The sequence below is a fragment of the Callospermophilus lateralis genome, chromosome 7 (genome assembly GCF_048772815.1).
Source record: "Callospermophilus lateralis isolate mCalLat2 chromosome 7, mCalLat2.hap1, whole genome shotgun sequence".
NCBI lineage: Eukaryota > Metazoa > Chordata > Mammalia > Rodentia > Sciuridae > Callospermophilus > Callospermophilus lateralis.
This window is the reverse complement of record NC_135311.1, coordinates 63,199,666-63,217,431: the sequence shown is the minus strand read 5'-3', so window position 1 is coordinate 63,217,431 and position 17,766 is coordinate 63,199,666. Positions and strand designations below refer to the sequence as shown.

The following is a 17,766-nucleotide window of genomic DNA, read 5'->3' as shown; positions in this document are numbered from 1 at the left end:
GATGTAGCTCAGTGGTTGAGTGCCCCTGAGTTCAATCCCTGGTAACAAACTTTTAATTTTTAAAAATTCAAACTACAATGAATTATTTTACATCCTTTCAACTGACAAAAATTTAAAAATCTAACTCTTAAGTACTGTTAACTCTTATACAAAGCTTGTAGGAACATTAAAAAAAATTGCAATAACCTTGGGAGCTAAATGTGGCATTATCTTTAAAACAGGAAATTAATGTAGCCCATACATTAGCACTTCAACTTCTATACATAGACTTTAGAGAAATTCCTACATCAGTAAACATGGATGTGAATGTGCATAAGCAACATTGTTTATACTAGCAAAATTCAGGAAATAGTCCAAATCTTCATCAATAGTAAGATGAATAAATGTATATTCATATAATGGAAATACTATACATAATAAAATGAACTATGCATAAACACGGCCAATCTTACAATTTTGAGTGAAACAAGTCTCTAGACACAACAAAAATTCAAAATATTTGATAAGTGGGCTGTTAATAAATTAATATGTATATAATACACAAATGTATAAATCAACAAATAGCTTTTTATTATGAAATTTTAAAGTGATAAAAGTAGCCCAAATCATGTGTGAACAACTAATAATTTTCCAATCATTTGTTGAAACAAATGGTTAGTATGATCATGTTTGCTATGGCTGTCATAAGGTAAATGATGCCCCTAGGATTTCATACAGGAAACTTCCAATGACTTCCCCTATGAATTCATAGTCATTAGTTTACTAATGCACTGTCTATTACCTGATGAGAAGGAGCATGCCCCTAATTCCCATCCCACCTTTTCCTCTCATCAAAGAACAAAGTACCTTCTGGGTTCTGACTATATGCCCAGAGCAGTGGCAGGACCTCCCAGCCACAGAAAAGTGGAGAAAGGAAGAGAGAAAAAGCTGGTCTTAGTTCGTTGAAACTGGGAGCTTGTAGTTTTTGCATCTCATTCCACACCCAGATTGTCTCCCCAATACCAGCCAATCAAGAAATCATCACTGAGGGATCCTCAAGTGCTGACACATACTATATCAAAGTAACCTAATCATTACCAAAGAACTGCCAGGGAAACCACACTACAAAGCCCACTTGAAAATATACTGAACAATTCACAACAACCTTATATCCCAGAATATTTCACCAAGAGAAGACTGTGCCCTAAAATAGTCAACACATTAGAAATCCATCCCAAAAGATGCAGAAATCTCAACAAAGGAATATAATGTGAAAAACAAGGCAACATGATACCTCCTAAGGTTCATAATTTGTCAATAACTAACTCCAAAGATACTGAAGTGGGTAAAATATCAGATAACTCAAAAGAATGGCTATCAAAAAGTAATGGGTTGCCAGAAAACACAGAAATAACTGAATGAAATAAGGAAGTCAGTACAGGATATGAATGAGAAATTCAATGAACAGAGATACTAAAAGAGAATTGAAGAGAAATCTTGGAAGTAAAAGGCACAGTAAATAAAAATTCAGTTTAAAGTCTCTCTAGTAGAGTATGCAAAAGACAGACTCTCAGAACTGGAAGACAAAGTGGCCATCTTTGAATATTCAGACAGTATTAAAGAAACCAAACCATGATCAAAATATATGAGTACTCTGGGACAACATTCAGACCATTATTGGAATTGAAGGTTGTTGAGATGCAGGCTAATGGCATGGATAATCTCTTCAGGGAAATAAAAGAAAAATGTCCAAGCCTTGGGAATCAGATGGACATCCAGATATAAGAAGCATCATTCAGAATCCCAAATAGACAAGATCAAAAAGAATCTTTCCATGACACATTATAACTAAAATGCCTAACATGAAATACAGAAGAAGAGAATTGTAAAAGTCTCAAGAGAAAAATGTCAGGCCACTTTTACAGGTAAGTCAATCAAAATTACTTCTGATTTTTCAGAACTCTTAGAAGACATCATTCTAAGCCCTGAAAGGAAATAAGTATCAGCGAAGATTGCTACATCTGGCAAAGTCATCCTCAGAATCAAAGCAGAAATAAAAACCTTCCATGATAAGCAGAAACTAAAAGAATTCATAACTACTTGGCTTGCACTACAGAAAACACTTAAAGAAATACTACACACAGAACAAATAATAAGCAACCTCTAGAGCTCACAAATGGATCTCATTTGAAGAGTAGCTGAGCAAATGAGAAACAGAACCAAATTAAACATTAGAAATAAATCAAAATGGCAGAAATTAATAAGCATTTCTCTATAACAATAATGAATGTAAATGGCAGAATGGATCAAAAAACGAGACTCAACTGTATATTGTTTAAAAGAGGCTTTTCTTATAAGCAAATACAGCCAAAGGTTGAGAATGAAAATGATATTGCATGGAAAATCATTTTCCATGCAAAGGAAGCTCCAAAATAAGCAAGTGACTACTCTCATATCCAACAATGCAGGCTTCAAGCCAACATTCATCAGAAGAGAAGAAGAAAGTCACTTCATACTGGTAAAGGGAACAATCCAACAAGAAGATAATAATGGTCATTAATATCTATGCCCCAAACATTGGTGCACCTAATTACATAAAACAGACATTACTCAAATGAATGACTCACACCCAAATACAAAATACTGGATGATTCTGACACACCTCTCTGACCAATTGGTAAGTCATCCAGACATAAATTCAGCAAAGCTCCTCAGACCTAAACAATAGTATAAATCAAATCAAAACTAACAGACATCTATAGAATATTTCATCCAACAACAGCCAAATTCACTTTCTTCTCAGCTGCTCATGAAACTTTTTCCAAAATAGACCATATTTTAGGTCACAAAGCAACTCCTAGAAAGTATCCCCCCCCCCGCAAAAAAAAAAAAAAAAAAGATTCCTTGCATCTTACCAGATCACAATGCAATGAAATTAGACATCAACACCAAGAAAAACTATAGAAATTAAAAACAGGAGACTGAACATTACACTCTTGAATAATGAACAGGTGATAGAAGAAATCAGGGGAGAAATTTAAAAATTCTTACAATCACAGCAGAATAGAGTTAGAAATAATCAGAATCTCTGGGACATTATAAAAGTAGTGCTAAGAAAATAGTTTACAGCAATGAGTGCCTGTATTTAAAAAAACCAGAAAGACTTCAACCAAACAATATAATAGTGCATTTCAAGCCCCTAAAAAATGAAAAACAATTCAAAATCAGTAGAACAAAGAATATAAGATCAGAGTTAAAATCAATGAAATAGAGGGGGAAGTTGGGCATAGTGGCACACACCTGTAATCTCAGTTGGAAGGTTGAGACAAAAGGATCACAAATGTGAGGCCAACTTCAGCAACTTAGCAAGGCCTTATTCAACTTAGTAAGCCCTGTCTCCCCCAAATAAAAAGGGCTGGGGATGTGGTTCAGTGATAAAGTGCTTCTGGGTTCAATCCCAGGTACCTTAAAAAAAATACAACGGGTCAATAAAGAGTTGATTCTTTAAAAAGATAAATGATTGATAAACCTTTAGCCAAATGCACCAAAAGAAAAAGACCCAAATTAATAAAATTAGAGATAAAAAAGGAGAAATCACCAGTCATCAGAGAACTACAGAAGATTAATAGGAACTATTTGGAAAACTTATATTCCAATAAATTGGAAAATCTAGAAGAAATTGATACATCTCTAGACACATATGAACTGCCAAAGTTGAATCAAAAGGACATACGAAACCCTAAACAAACTAATAATAAGCAATGAGATGGAAGCAGTAATAAAAACTCTTCCGGAAGCAGGGTTGTGGCTCAGTGGTAGAGTGCTTGCCTAGCATGTGTGAGGCACTGGGTTCGATCCCCAGCACCACATTTAAAAAAAAAAAAAAAAAAAAAAAAAAGTCTTCCAAAGAAGAAAAGTCTGGGACCAGATGGATTCTCAGCTGAATTCTACCAGACCTTTAAAGAAGAACTAACGCCAATGTTCTTCAAGTTATTCCATGAAATAGAAAGGAGTAGAACACTTCCAAATTCATTTTTTGAAACCAATATCATCTTTCAGAGAAGAACACATCAAGGAAAGAAAACTACAAACCAATATCCCCAATGAACATAATTGTGAAAATCCTTAGTAAAACATTCACCAACAGGTTAAGATTGTATATCATGACCAAGCTGGTTTCCCTCCAAGGATGCAAGGATGAATCAACATACACAAATCAATAAATGTAATTTACCACATAGAATTAAGGACAAAAATCATAGTCTTCTCAATATATGCAGAAAAAGTCTTCAATAATTTTCTACACCCATTCATGAAAAAAATGCCAAATGGACAGAATAAACTTACTTCAACATCATAAAGACCATATACCACAAACCCAAAGCCAATATCATAGTGAATGGGGAAAAACTGAAAGCATTCCCTCTAATATCAGGAACAAGACAAGGATGTATACTCTCAACACTTCTATTTAATACAGCATTTGATTTTTAGCTAGAAAATTAGACAAGAAAAGAAAATTAAAAGGATACAAATAGGAAAGGAAGAGAAAGACTGATAAATGTAATACTGCCGTCTAGAGACCAGCCTAGAGAAGGAGGACATAGCAATTATGGTGCTGTCATTTGCAAAACTCTCCTCTAGATAGAAAACAGTTCCTCTTCTCACACCTTAAATGTACAAGGTGGGTCACTCTTCACCACACAGAATAAGTTGCTATAGTAAACCATTTTAGCTTTATCTGCAGTGCTCCCATCAGAAATGCTTTTATCATGTATGATTTCCATTTCACTACTTTTCTAAATTACTACTTTTATACCAACCAGTATGGAAGTATTTTGACATTTAGCATTCGCTATGACTACACATTAGGATGCAATGGCCGAATATCAGCCCTGCTCAACAATCTTTACAGACATTATTCTTACAGAGCTCAAGTATAAGGAAAGCTAGTCAGGCCAAGGAAAAAAATAAATCCCCATGCAGCAAAACTACCAAGAAAAAAAAACACACACACACAAAATTCAAGATAATGGTTACTCTTGAAAGAGGAGATGGCAATTTTCCATTTGCACAGTTGGGTGACAGATTTGTTTATTACACACAATTTCCACAAGAAATTCTCCTTAGTGTTGACATTCTGGGTTTACCAAATCAACTTGTCATAGCCCCAACTCTCTACATAGTACTATAACCATCTTACAAGTAGCGAGAAATCTTGACAAATTGAAAGTGTGCTGAAATCAAGACATTATGCCTTAGAATCTCCCATTTGCAGCTAAAGAAAGGAATAAGGCTAATTTGACATGACTTATCCCTAGGAACCTAGGTTAACTGCTCATTATATTTTCTTCTAAATGATCATATTTCTAGTATTTTTAAGGTTGTTAAACTTCCAGAATTGTTCTCCAAAATTATGTTCTATAGTTTCCTAACTGCTGACAGTGACTATTCTTTTTTAACAAGTCTGGGTTCCTTTTCCTTTTGTTGATTTTATTATAAGGCTTTTATCTTTCCCTAGCAAGCAATATTTATTTTCCCAAACTTACTTCGGATAGGTAGAAGCCTTTTTCATGGTCTTGAGCAGCCATTGCTGCTTCCCCCCCGCCCCGCCCCCCAGACTCGTTTGCCTAAAACTACAACATTTGACGACACTACTTTCCTGCTACTTTCATTGTTGTATTTCCTTATTTCCAAGCCTGGCCTTGATCTCTAAATATTCATCTTATCAATTATAACCTCTCACTGTTCAGGATCTACCCCGAGTTTTTCCTTTTTGGGTTACCAAAAGTTTGCAGTCATAGTTTCACATGACTAGGTGACTCTTCTGAAATTAGATTTTTAAAAGTTACAGATAATTTGTGACTAATTATGGCAAACATTCTCTTCCGTGTTCAGAAATGCCAGGAAGCATGGGTACTCTCCCTGACTGAAAACAAGCAGAAGCATAGTAAATGCGGGCTCAAGTGTGGTGGCTAGATCAAGCTATGCAGTCCAGGACAGCTGGTTTGGAGAGAGAGGATACAATAGTATAAAAGCAAAGTCTATGCAATGTGGCTACTGTTGAACAAATATAAATTATTACATGCATTTAATAACTCTAAAGTAGTAGTATTTATTCTTTCTTTGGAAAAAACATGAAACTAAGAATAAAATTTCTGAAACTGCTTTCCAAAAATGTTGCCCAACTTCAAGAACTTATTTTTTGAAATTTAGCACACTGAAGAACAAAATCATCACATCTTGTTGGTTCACATACCAAAGAAAGATACAACTTAACTGACCATGAAAAGATTGTTTTATTCCATGAAAATATTCTCAACAGAGAACACTATCTTAAACAATTTACCATTAAGAAATCAACATGTGCACAAAGAGTAAAAATTACCGAAAATTTTTAAGATTTCTTTTGGACAATTCACATGTTCAAAATTTAAGAATGATTTAATAATGATTTAAACTGTGCAAGTACAAATGTCTTTCCTATTGTAATAACCCATATACAGGTTGCACTATTCCACATGAAGGAACCTGCCTCCTTCGGAAGCAAATTCTGCTTTTAGAAAAACAAACAGTAGCTTCAAAAGAACAGTTAGTCCTTACAAGAAAGCCTTAAACTTTGCCCTCTGTGGCTGTTAGCCAAAAAAACATAAGCACTGCAGGCTTTGTACAGAAGACAAACACAGCCAGATCACATTTCCTTCTCATTGCTAACCTTTAAAATAAAAATAGCACTAGATTTTAAAACTACTTCATGTAGTCCGTCAGTATTGAATAATGTCACATTATATAAATAACCCTGTAACGAGATTCAATATCTAAAGTTTATAGTTTACTAGCCTCAAAGGTAATATACTATGTCAGCTGTGTAACAGTGGTGTACTTGATCTTAGGAAGGCATTAACTTTCACACAATTGTCATTCAGCTTTAGTGTAACTGGTAGTATGATTCAAATAACACTGGGAAAATTTTATTAAAGCAGTCACACAGCTTCTAAAATATTGCTTAAAATCCAATAATACACAAACCATTTCACATTATTTCTCCCCTCAAAACAGTAAAGAACCAAATTAATGAAGCTTCAGTGGTACAAATAACTCCCCACCCACCCATCTCCCTAGTACAACATCACTAAGAAATTAGTTCAGATACAAGTCAATAACAGAATCACAAATGCGAGGCATGACAACATGAGCAATAGGGACACTAAGGACAATTATATTTACAAGTATAAACATACAGAAATTTCCGTTTTACAAGTAAAAGTGCACATAGATCATTACAAAGTTTCACTAAATTTTATCTGATTCAAACAAAAGCATCACTTGGAAACAGACTATCATTGCAATAACCAAATGAGATCATTATAACCTCAAATTAAAAGACAATTGGGGAGGTTCATAAAACTTCTCATAAAACACTAAGTAAAATGGACTTCAGACATGTCTTTAGTTTGATGCATAAATTTGAAGATGCACCATTGTACATGGTAGAGCTCTAAAAGCTACCTACCGAGGCTACATCGGCAGCTGCAGCAGAGCTGCAGAGTTAAAGGAGGTCACACTGAGCTGACACAAAGCCCTTTGTGGGATACTGTAGTGGTAGTGTTGGCAATCAACAGATTTAGGCACTCTAGTTTAAGGCAGCATTTGAATGGAAGCAGCTGACTTTTGACAACAGTCCTTTGTCTTGAGATGGTATCTTCTGTGTTTATTATGCCAGGACTTCAGTGCGGACTATAGATTCTTCCCAGACTGAGGTGCTGAAGATGTATCACTTTTCAAAGAGTCCTTTCAACTGGGCTGTAGGCTAGAGCAGAGATGTTTTCTTTTTCTTATCATAAATACTTCAGGTTCACAGACCACGTCTTCATAATGCCAAAATTGGAATGTTTGCAGTGGGGAAGTTGTAGCAGCGTACACAAATACTAAGATGGAAACATTAGTGCTGGAGATGTTTGACAAAATGATTTGCACTACAAATGTAAAACAAAACAAAGGCTTTGACGTGAACAAGGGATTATAAAGACATGCCTGAAAAATCTAAGTCTAATCACTCTAGACATGCAACAGGATGTTAAGCAAGCATGGAGATGGCACAGGCAGACAGTGACACATGGCAAGAATTCTAACAGACAATGGGTCTAAAAAGCAATTAAAACAGAGCTGGGTGGAGACAGTCTTATTGAGACAATCAAATATAAGACAAATTTTTATGACAGCTCTGCACTCTTTGTGATTTGGACACGCCAGTAAAATAAATGGAAAAGGGTCAGCCATTACTGGCTTTTTTTCTTTCTTCTATGTTAATAACTGTGAACTAGGAATTTAAGGATTGGTATTATAACAAATTTTTAAAACAATGTATGGAATGCTAACGAAGTTAGTAAAAAAAAAAAAAAAATCATGTCTGCATGCACTCATGCAACTTGCTTCTCTCACTCTTTGTGCCTGACAACTCTAATACCCTCCCCCCAAAAGCAGCTGCATGTAACCTCCTTCAACATCTTGCCCATTTCCTCAGAAACCCTCTTCAGGAACCTGCAGTCCAGGAGGAAAAAGAAAAGAAGAATTACTGAAGACCTTTGGTAAGACCAAAAGGGGTGTTCAGCTTAAAGTGTCTGCCCCAAACGTCTCTAAAAATCATTTTATAGTCAGCCACTGAAAACACCAGGAAAATGTGAAATATGAGCAAAATCAAGGACCCATCTCATTGCTTTCTCCCTTTGCTTACCCACACAATTAATTCAGGGTGTGATCACATGACTAGCACACACAATACTTAATTGTACAGTGTTTCCAACAAATGCTTATTGAAATTAATTGGAAAAAAATCTACTTTAGTAACTGCTGATCTAGCTAAAATGAGGCCATAAATGGTAGTACAGATATCTTCCCTCAGCTCAGTCAAAAAAGTTTTCTCTCTTCTACAAGTAAACATTGCCAGTACTTTTCCATTCAAGATTTCCTCTATCTTCATTGATTTAGAATATTTATTTTCCTGCTAAATGCTAAAGAATCACTAAAGTGATATTCCCTGCAAACCACTTTCAAGATGAAAAACACAAGTATAAGATTAATTTGGAAGGAATTTTGTGTATTGAAAATTACCAGTAAACCTGAAAATATTTTCAGATCTTAAAACTCTTTTATTCAGATAAGAGTCAGAATAGGCAGGGCACAGTGGCACATGCCTGTAATCTTAGCTGCTTGGCAGGTTGAAATAGAAGGATCACAAATTTAAGGCCAGCCTGGGCAAGCTGGTGAGACCCTGTCTCAAAATAAAACAAAGCAAGAACTATGAATGCACTCTAGCATGCAAGAGGCCCAGGGTTAAATCCCCTGTATCACCAAAAAAAAAGAAGAAGAAGAGAGAGCTAGACCAGATCATACATTTTATAGATTTCTTGATTAGCTCACTACTTAGATTATGCACTAAGTGCTTATTTTCTTCCTTTAGGAAACCAACATTAAGAATAGAGAGGAAAATTAAAATGATTGGTATCATTTTACCCAATTTTCTAACTATTACTTTTTTTCCCTAAATACTAAAGCTACAAATTCAAACACCTACAACAAACTACTCTTTCGTAAGTCAGTTTTCTATAGCATTTCAGAGCAGTTTTACTTGTGTGAATTAACCAGTCACTGTGTTTTCTGAAGTAAAGCAGATGGAGGAGCATCAACCTATGTATTCCTGCCCAATAAGCCAAATTCTATATTTATAAGGCAGAAAAACACAAATCCTTCACAGAGACTTAAGCAGGACATAAAGCAAAGGCATCAATTAAGCTTCACACCAACATTACTCAAACAGGAAGGCATCACAAAAACAGCTTTTTGTGGTGATATTCACATCTCTTAAGCCTGCATTCAGCTCACACAGTGAACAATAAATTGGGATGCCCTTTTAGGTTTTCTCATTTTTTCTGACCTGTTGAATGTGTTTTCATTTATGTCATACCGTTTATTTATGTCATACATAGCACAAAGCTGCCTGGTTAGTTTAGATATAAGTTACTGCACCTTTACTGTTTTTCTCTAGAGTTACATCTATGTATGATGTCGGAACGTAGCCTTCTTCACCGTTCTGTCTCCTGGCTCTTGTCCATCCATCACCTTTGTCCTCCTCAATAATGTATAGCACTTCACCTTCTTTCATTGCCAGAGTACCTTCATTATGACCTAGATGAGAGTTTTCATAGCACAAGCATAATTTAAGCACAGTGATAATTTGTAATAAAAATTATAAATACAGTACACAAAACACATGAAATCCTGCTAGATTTCAATATACCTGCTCATGAGCTCACTGATTCTCATTAGCAACAATATTTCTATAATGTTTTGTAGTTTATCCAACACTTTCACACACATTCTCATTTGTACTACACAAAAACCTATGAGGCTGGACTAATATTATCCCTATGTAACAAATGAAGTAATTCTTTCCTGCTTTTGAGTAGTGTTGCTATCAAAAATTCATGAGGCATGGTTCAGGATAACAAAACAGTGAGAAGGTGGGAAAAGAAAAAGGATATAGTTTAAAGAGAACAGAGAAAAACAGAGATTTAACTATGGTGATGGTAGAAGCAGAATAACCCCAAAGCACAAACTTCAAGACCTCATCAATTTTAGGATTCCCTTTCTTCCCTATCCTAAACCATTCCAAATATGCTTAGCAATAACAGTGTTCATAAGTAGAATTCTCATTCAACATACGCTAAAATCCTTCCCTACTCTTAGAATGCATTAGAAAGCTCTTAAATATAATAATTTGCTCAGAATTGAGGAGTAACTAAAGAGATTATGTTATTATATTATATTTTAGTTATACTGGGAGTCACATACACAGGTCCTCAAATATGATAGGCATGCACTTGAACACTGAACTACATTCCCAACCCCTTTACTCAATTTCAAAATCAACACAATGAGTAGGTGAAGAAAGACCTTACGCCACCTATCATTTTACAACTTATTTAGGAAGGTGTTACTCTGCTCTTCTGTTAATTAAAGGATTTTTCAGGGTCCATAATTAGGAAGGATAACTAAAAACCTGTGGTAGAAAGCCAAAAAGCCTTACTCCCCTCACAGAATTTATTTCTAACTATCATAGAAGAGATGGTATTGTCAGAAGCTACCACTTTCTTTCCAGTTCTCACCTGAAAAGGTGGCGTGCAATCAGGATATGATGACAGCATTTAACTATGCTTTACACCTGTCTCTCAATGTTTATCAACTACAAGGAACATGAAGTGACATCTACCAGCCATCTACTTCCTAGTTTGGGCTATATGCCAAGCTGCTTCAACTATGTTGAGTATACCTAAAGATTGGTAAGTTCTGGAGGGATATTCTGTTATCAACCAAAGCTGACAGATAATAACCTAAATTAGGAGCTAATAATAATAGGTAATTCTCTTTCAACTCCAGTGTGGAAAAAATTAACAATTTAAACAAGTATACATATTAATGAACTGGAGTTATGATTTTCTGATAATGTATTATTCAGCTAAGGACACTAAAATAAGTCACAATGCACTTAGACTTTTAAGTAACCTTTATCAAATATAATAAGAACATCATACCATCAAAAGGGTAGATAGCTTTGCAGTGTCCAATAGCAGGCAAGGGGTCATCATCCTCAAATTCATCATCAAACTCATGGTGACCATGCTGTTGCGGTGGTCCACGAACTTCTTGGTTTGCATCATCAGTGTAACTTCCCTCAGGACTAAAAATCATAAAATTATCTCTGTCAAATATCACAAACATGAGAACTCTTCACCTGTCATCTATAAAAGTTTATCAATCTAAGGATCAGTTCAGAAAATTAGATATAGATGACATGGTTTCTTAAGCCCTATTTTCTTAAATGAATTTCCTGAATTAAAAAAAAAAACAAAACATTTAAAGATTATAATGGGGGCTGGGGATGTGGCTCAAGCGGTAGCGCGCTCGCCTGACATGCGTGCAGCCCAGGTTCGATCCTCAGCACCACATACAAAACAAAGATGTAGTGTCTGCCGATAACTAAAAATAAATATTAAAAAATAAATAAATAAATAAAGATTATAATGATCTAGGCACATAGGAATATTCACTAAGTACATCTCACTATCACTGGGTCTAAAGATAAAATGGAGGGGTTGGGTTGTGGCTCGGTGATAGAGTGCTTGCCTAGCACTGGGTTCAATCCTTAGCACCACATAAAAACAAATAAAATAAAAGTATCGTGTCCAACTACAACTAAAAAATAAATATTTAAAAAAAAAGATAAAATGGAAAAAGGTAATGGACACTTGTCTTTCATGATCCCAGATCCATCACTCCCTCTTTTGAAGGGGGAAAAATACCTAAAGTTTCTCTGGAAATCCACCCAGCCCAAAAGTTATTTCTATTGTGGATCCAGAAAGGAGATGAGCACAGTACTTGTTTGATGGGAGTAAACAGTTTACTAATAGTGCTATAACTCAATCAGGTTAAACAGCCGTACACAGAGAACTCTACTTGGGACTGCTAGAAGAGAAGTTCACTCCCTTTTCACTTTGAACCCGGAGGAAAATTGCCTAGAGCTTTGGGGGAAATCATCAAATGGAGCCTAAAATGAAGCCAATGCTTAAGGGATAGCTGAGAAGTAAAAAGAAACCAAGACCTAAGGATATCATCTGGGCTTTCCTTCAAATAATCCAGTGAAGCCTATTTTTACTCTAATCGGATTATGAGTAAAGTATTCATTCTGCTTACAAGTCAAAAGACTCCTAATTAAAACAAGACAAAGTTAATTTCAATTAATCATGGTAATGAGGAAATTAGTAACTTAGAAAATCCAAAAGAGCAGGTAATACAAAGGCATTTTATTTTTCTTAAAAATATTTTTATATCAACGAAAAAAAAATGTTTAAAAGTCTTTATTAAAATATTGTTAGTGAATAGAAAAATTTTAGGATTAGATTTAGAAACACTTTCAAAAAGCCTGAAAGACACATTCTTATATAACATATGCCAGAAAGACAATCTGGTTTTACCTAATACCCCCCCCCCCCAAAAAAAAAGTTTTCTGTGGCTTTTTCTTTCTCTCTAATTTTTATTTTGATATAGGGTCTCCTTAAGTTGCCCAGGCTAGCTAATTTTTGATCCTCTTGCCTCAGCCTCCTGAGTAGCTGGGATTGCAGGTATACACCACTGTATCTAAGCTGAGGATCTTTCTTGAGATACTAAAGACATAAATTGTTTTAAGAAGTGATGTGGGGAGAGAGAGAAGGAACTAATATTTGTGAAGCACATACTATTACCAGGTATTTTATTTCTACATGCTTTATGAATATTATTGCCTGTAGCACTAAGAACACTATAGGATGGGTACTGTAACCTCAATTATATATTTCAGGAAACTGAGATGTGGGGAATATTAAAAATGAACTTGGGGCTGGGATTGTGGCTCAGCGGTAGAGCGCTCTCCTAGCACGGGTGGGACCCGGGTTCGGTCCTCAGCACCACATAAAAATAAAGGCATTATTTTGTGTCCATCTACACCTAAAAAAAAATAAATATTTTTTAAAAAAGAACTTGTTCAAATTATACTGTGATTAAATAATAAACCAAAATATTCAAATTTTTCTCTAACATGAACCCTAATTTGTGGATTGTTTTATTATGAAAAAAAAATTGTGTGTGTCTGTATTATACCAAGGAAGAAATGTTACAAGTGATGTGAACATGAAAATCTGGCAAAATGCCATGCTGGAAATGCGGATCTAAACTAATAATATACATACCTCCCCCATTTTTTCCACAAAACCTTGAGTTATTAACCAAATTTTCCTTTAGCATAAGTTACCCAACTCCAGCTGAATAACTGACCAAAAAGCACATGAAGCCCTTAACACAATGCCTGGCATACTCTAGATCCCAGATGTAATAAATGCCTGTTATTAGGACAAAGGAGAAGAAGTTAAGTAGCTCAGTGTGACTTCCTATACTCAAAAAAAACTATTTTACTTTGAGTTAGAGAAAGAAAAGAGAAATGTCTCCCAAACCTTTCATAATTTTACTTTTTCTCAATGGGCTTCCATTAAAAAAAAAAAAAAAGTTACTCAGCTCTACCTAAATCTTCCCATGCCTAAGGTTCCTATGGCCCAGATTATAGCTCCATGAGTTTTCTTTGTTTCTAGATTTGATTTATGGATGCATGATAGACTACCATTTAATACTTCACCTGCAACTAATGTTAAAGGATCAAAAAATTACTTAGGTTCAAGAGAATTAAGTTATTAAATGCCAAACTTATTGAATTAGATAACTATATAAAGTTTAGAACAAAGGGGTAAGGAAAGTTTGGAAAACAGAAAAAATATGAATAAAAATGCAAAATTAATGACCTTTCTCGTCCCTGTGTAACAAGATGATTTATGTCACTGCTGTGTCGTCTGTCTCCTCTCCCACCTGTTTTGCCTTCAACTTCAGACAGCCAAGCCTTAGGAAAAAAATAATAATAATAACCAAGATCAATAAATTATATTCAAAAACTCATAAGATACTCTGCATTTAAAATGTGCTTTGAGGTTTTATAATCATATGATTTTTTTGGGGGGGGGATGGTACCAGGGATTGAACACAGGGACACTTAACCACTGAGCCATATTCTCAACCCATTTTATATTTTATTTAGAGACAGGTGCTTAGGGCCTCACTAAGTTGCTGAGGCTGGTTTTGGACTCTTGATCCTCTTGTCTCAGCCTCCCCAGCCAGAGATTACAGGCATGAGCCACTATACCCGGTCAATTATGTGATTCTTGGAGATGAGAAATCTTTGGTCCACTTTGGTCAGTGATGAACTTTATAGATCATTTTATTTATTTATTTTTTAGTTCTCGGAGGACACAACATCTTTGTTTGTATATGGTGCTGAGGGTCGAACCCTGGCCGCACACATGCCAGGCGAGCGTGCTACCACTTGAGCCACATCCCCAGCCCTAGATCATTTTAAATAATAGCGTAAGTATTGGGGCTGGGGCTATAGCTCAGTGATATAGCACCCGCCTAGCATGTGTGAGGCCTTGGGTTTGATCCTTAGCACCACATAAAAATAAATAAACTAAATAAAGGTATTGTGTCCAACTATGCCTAAAAAATAAATATTTTAAAAAATAGCATATGTTATACTAAATTACATATAAGAGGTTGTAAGTGGAATGGGAAAATAAACAAGGTGAGAAATGAATTACAGTAGAAGGGGTAGAGAGAGAAGATGGGAGGGGAGGGGAGGGGGGATAGTAGAGGATAGGAAAGGTAGCAGAATACAACAGTTACTATTATGGTATTATGTAAAAATGTGGATGTGTAACCCATGTGATTCTGCAATCTGTACTTGGGGTAAAAAAGGGAGTTCATAACTCACTCGAAGCTAATGTATGCTAATGTATGAAATATGATATGTCAAGAGCTTTGTAGGGTTTTGAACACCAATAAAAAAAAAAAAGAAAAAAAAATTAAAAATAGCATAAATACTTAGTTTTATATAAAGGTTTAAAATTTTAAAAATGAGGCATAAATCTAAAGATTACATACCATCATGATACTTTTAGATCATAATTTCTAAAATTAGATATAGGTACTGGAATATTAATTTTTAACAAAAACCAATCTACCATAATAAAGCTTATGAAAATAACAGACAACTGCTGAAAACCAAATTTACCTCATTCTTATGGATTTCCATTCTTAGACGGTCAATATTATTCATAGTCTCTGCTAATTTAGGCTGCAAACTCCCTGGATCCCCCATTTGTGGATTTTTTTCATATACATCTTTCATTTTGTTGAGTGCATCTCTGAAAAAGAGAAGGAAATCATAGAATTAAATATTCACTTCGAGTGCTTTTAAATGAGAGTTTCATTTGACTTTGAAGACTCAAGTGCAAATTAATCTTAAGTAGTTTCACATCTCTTTAAAAAGTTTAATCAAATATTACCTGATTAAAGACAATCTACATAAAGCTTATAATGTATAGAGTTAATAATATATGAAAATGATCTTTTAAAACACTTGTAATACCAAAACAGACTAAATTCATTTCTTAAAGAAATTATGTGTGTGTGTGTATAGACATACACACATGCCTATTTGTATATTTATATAGATATACAATATACATATTGAATATACATATTCAAGTTTAAAAAAATAGCTGGTAAAATACTCAAATAATTTTAAATCCATCTTGTTCCAAATGAAACTCGTATTCCCACCCAGCAACTCTATTCAACCAGTGTTCCTTATCTCAATTCACACATCATCACCATCCTCCCACCCATCTATGCCAGAAATAGGAATGCCATCTTTAATTTGCCCCCTTTCCTCTATAGTCAGTCATTTGCCAACTACTCTTAACCGATCTCCTCTAATCACACTACAATAGGTTATGCCCAATCACAGCTCCTTGACTCTAACATCTGACACTATTGACTAGCATGTCTTTTCCTTCTTGACCTAGAGGTTACATTTTCTTTCCCTCCTCCTCACTTTTGCTTTCTTACAGTCTCTCTTATTACCTCCTTCTCCTTCTTGGTTCAACTTTTAAATGTCTGTTACATAAAATGACAGCGGTTTCTTCTCATCCTACACTTCTCTTTGAGGAGGATTTCTTACTGTTTTAATACCACCTATCTTCAGAAGATTCTCAAATGTATATCTTCTTCAGTCCTCTCTCTCCTAAGTTCTAGATTCATATTTCCAAACTCATTGGGCCCTTCCAGTATTTTTTCACATATTTCAAAAATTAACATAAATAAAGTCATTTTGTCCCAAATTCATTTTTCTTACTGTTTCAATTAATTCTATAGTACTATCCTGAGCTGTAAGGCATTAAAATCTATTCTGTTTTTCTGTTCTCCAATATCCAATCAGGTATAACAAAGTCCAACCTACTTGGCTCTGAAATGATTCATATCTATTCCTCCTTTCTGTTCCATGCCATGTCTTAATCTAGGCCCTTGGCATCACTTACAGGGACTGTTATAAAGTACCCTAACTAGTGACCCTATCTATAATCCCCTTCCTATTCTTCGCATAACTTTAAATTACCTTTCTTCAGAATACAGAGTTGCTTAGAGCACTTGCCTAGCATGCATGAGGCCCTAGGTTCAATCCCAAGCACCGGGAAGGGGGAAAAAAAAAAAGTCAGAATATAATTCTCCAATACCTACAGCACTCCACAAGAAAGTATTCTTCAAGCCTTTTCTTAAGTCATCTTACATCTTTTTACCCTCATTTTGATATTACATGCTACATAATTTGCAACAGTTTTCCTAGATTAGAAAGAATTCCAAGGCTCAGCAAGAACACATTTCTGTGCTTTTATTCTTGCCCTGCCCCACATCCCTGAATGCTTCTTTCCCTCTTCATTTTTTTCTTTAAGTAACAATATCCTAATCTATCAAGGTCCAATTCCAATGCTCTGAAGACAAGCTGGCTAGTGTTACAATGTTATTTACCAGTTATCTTAGATAAAACATGTATTTATTTAATATCCAGTTTCTTCATCTGCAGGAACAACAACTTCGGAGGGCTATTTTGAAAAAATGTGTTGCATGTAAAACTAAAACAAAACGAAACAAAACAAAACAAAAAAATGCCTAGTTCAGTACCTGGTACATAATAATCCTTCCATAAACATTTATTTCCTAGACCACAGCCCTCTCTTAGCCAACTCTCTCCCTAGTAAAGTCTTTCCTAAATACCTCAGTAAAACTTCATCATTATTTCCTCTAAGTTCCCTTAAA

The 17,766-nt window shown here is 35.0% G+C and overlaps 1 protein-coding gene across 2 annotated transcripts in view; it reads right to left on the bottom strand.

The window, feature by feature from the left end:
- Nucleotides 1-6,934: 6,934 nt before the first annotated feature.
- Nucleotides 6,935-17,766, bottom strand: part of Fnbp1l (formin binding protein 1 like) — a 117,740-nt gene continuing 106,908 nt past the window's right edge. The window contains exons 11-15 of one of the 2 annotated variants that reach the window (XM_076863484.1): nucleotides 15,683-15,815; nucleotides 14,364-14,458; nucleotides 11,571-11,716; nucleotides 10,006-10,164; nucleotides 6,935-8,520 (exon numbers count right to left, since the gene is read on the bottom strand). In XM_076863484.1, coding sequence (XP_076719599.1) covers nucleotides 8,513-8,520; nucleotides 10,006-10,164; nucleotides 11,571-11,716; nucleotides 14,364-14,458; nucleotides 15,683-15,815 — 541 coding nt within the window. In that variant the 3' untranslated portion in view covers nucleotides 6,935-8,512. Of the gene's footprint in view, nucleotides 10,165-11,570; nucleotides 11,717-14,363; nucleotides 14,459-15,682; nucleotides 15,816-17,766 lie in introns of both variants that reach the window. The other variant, XM_076863483.1, reaches the window with a different exon arrangement.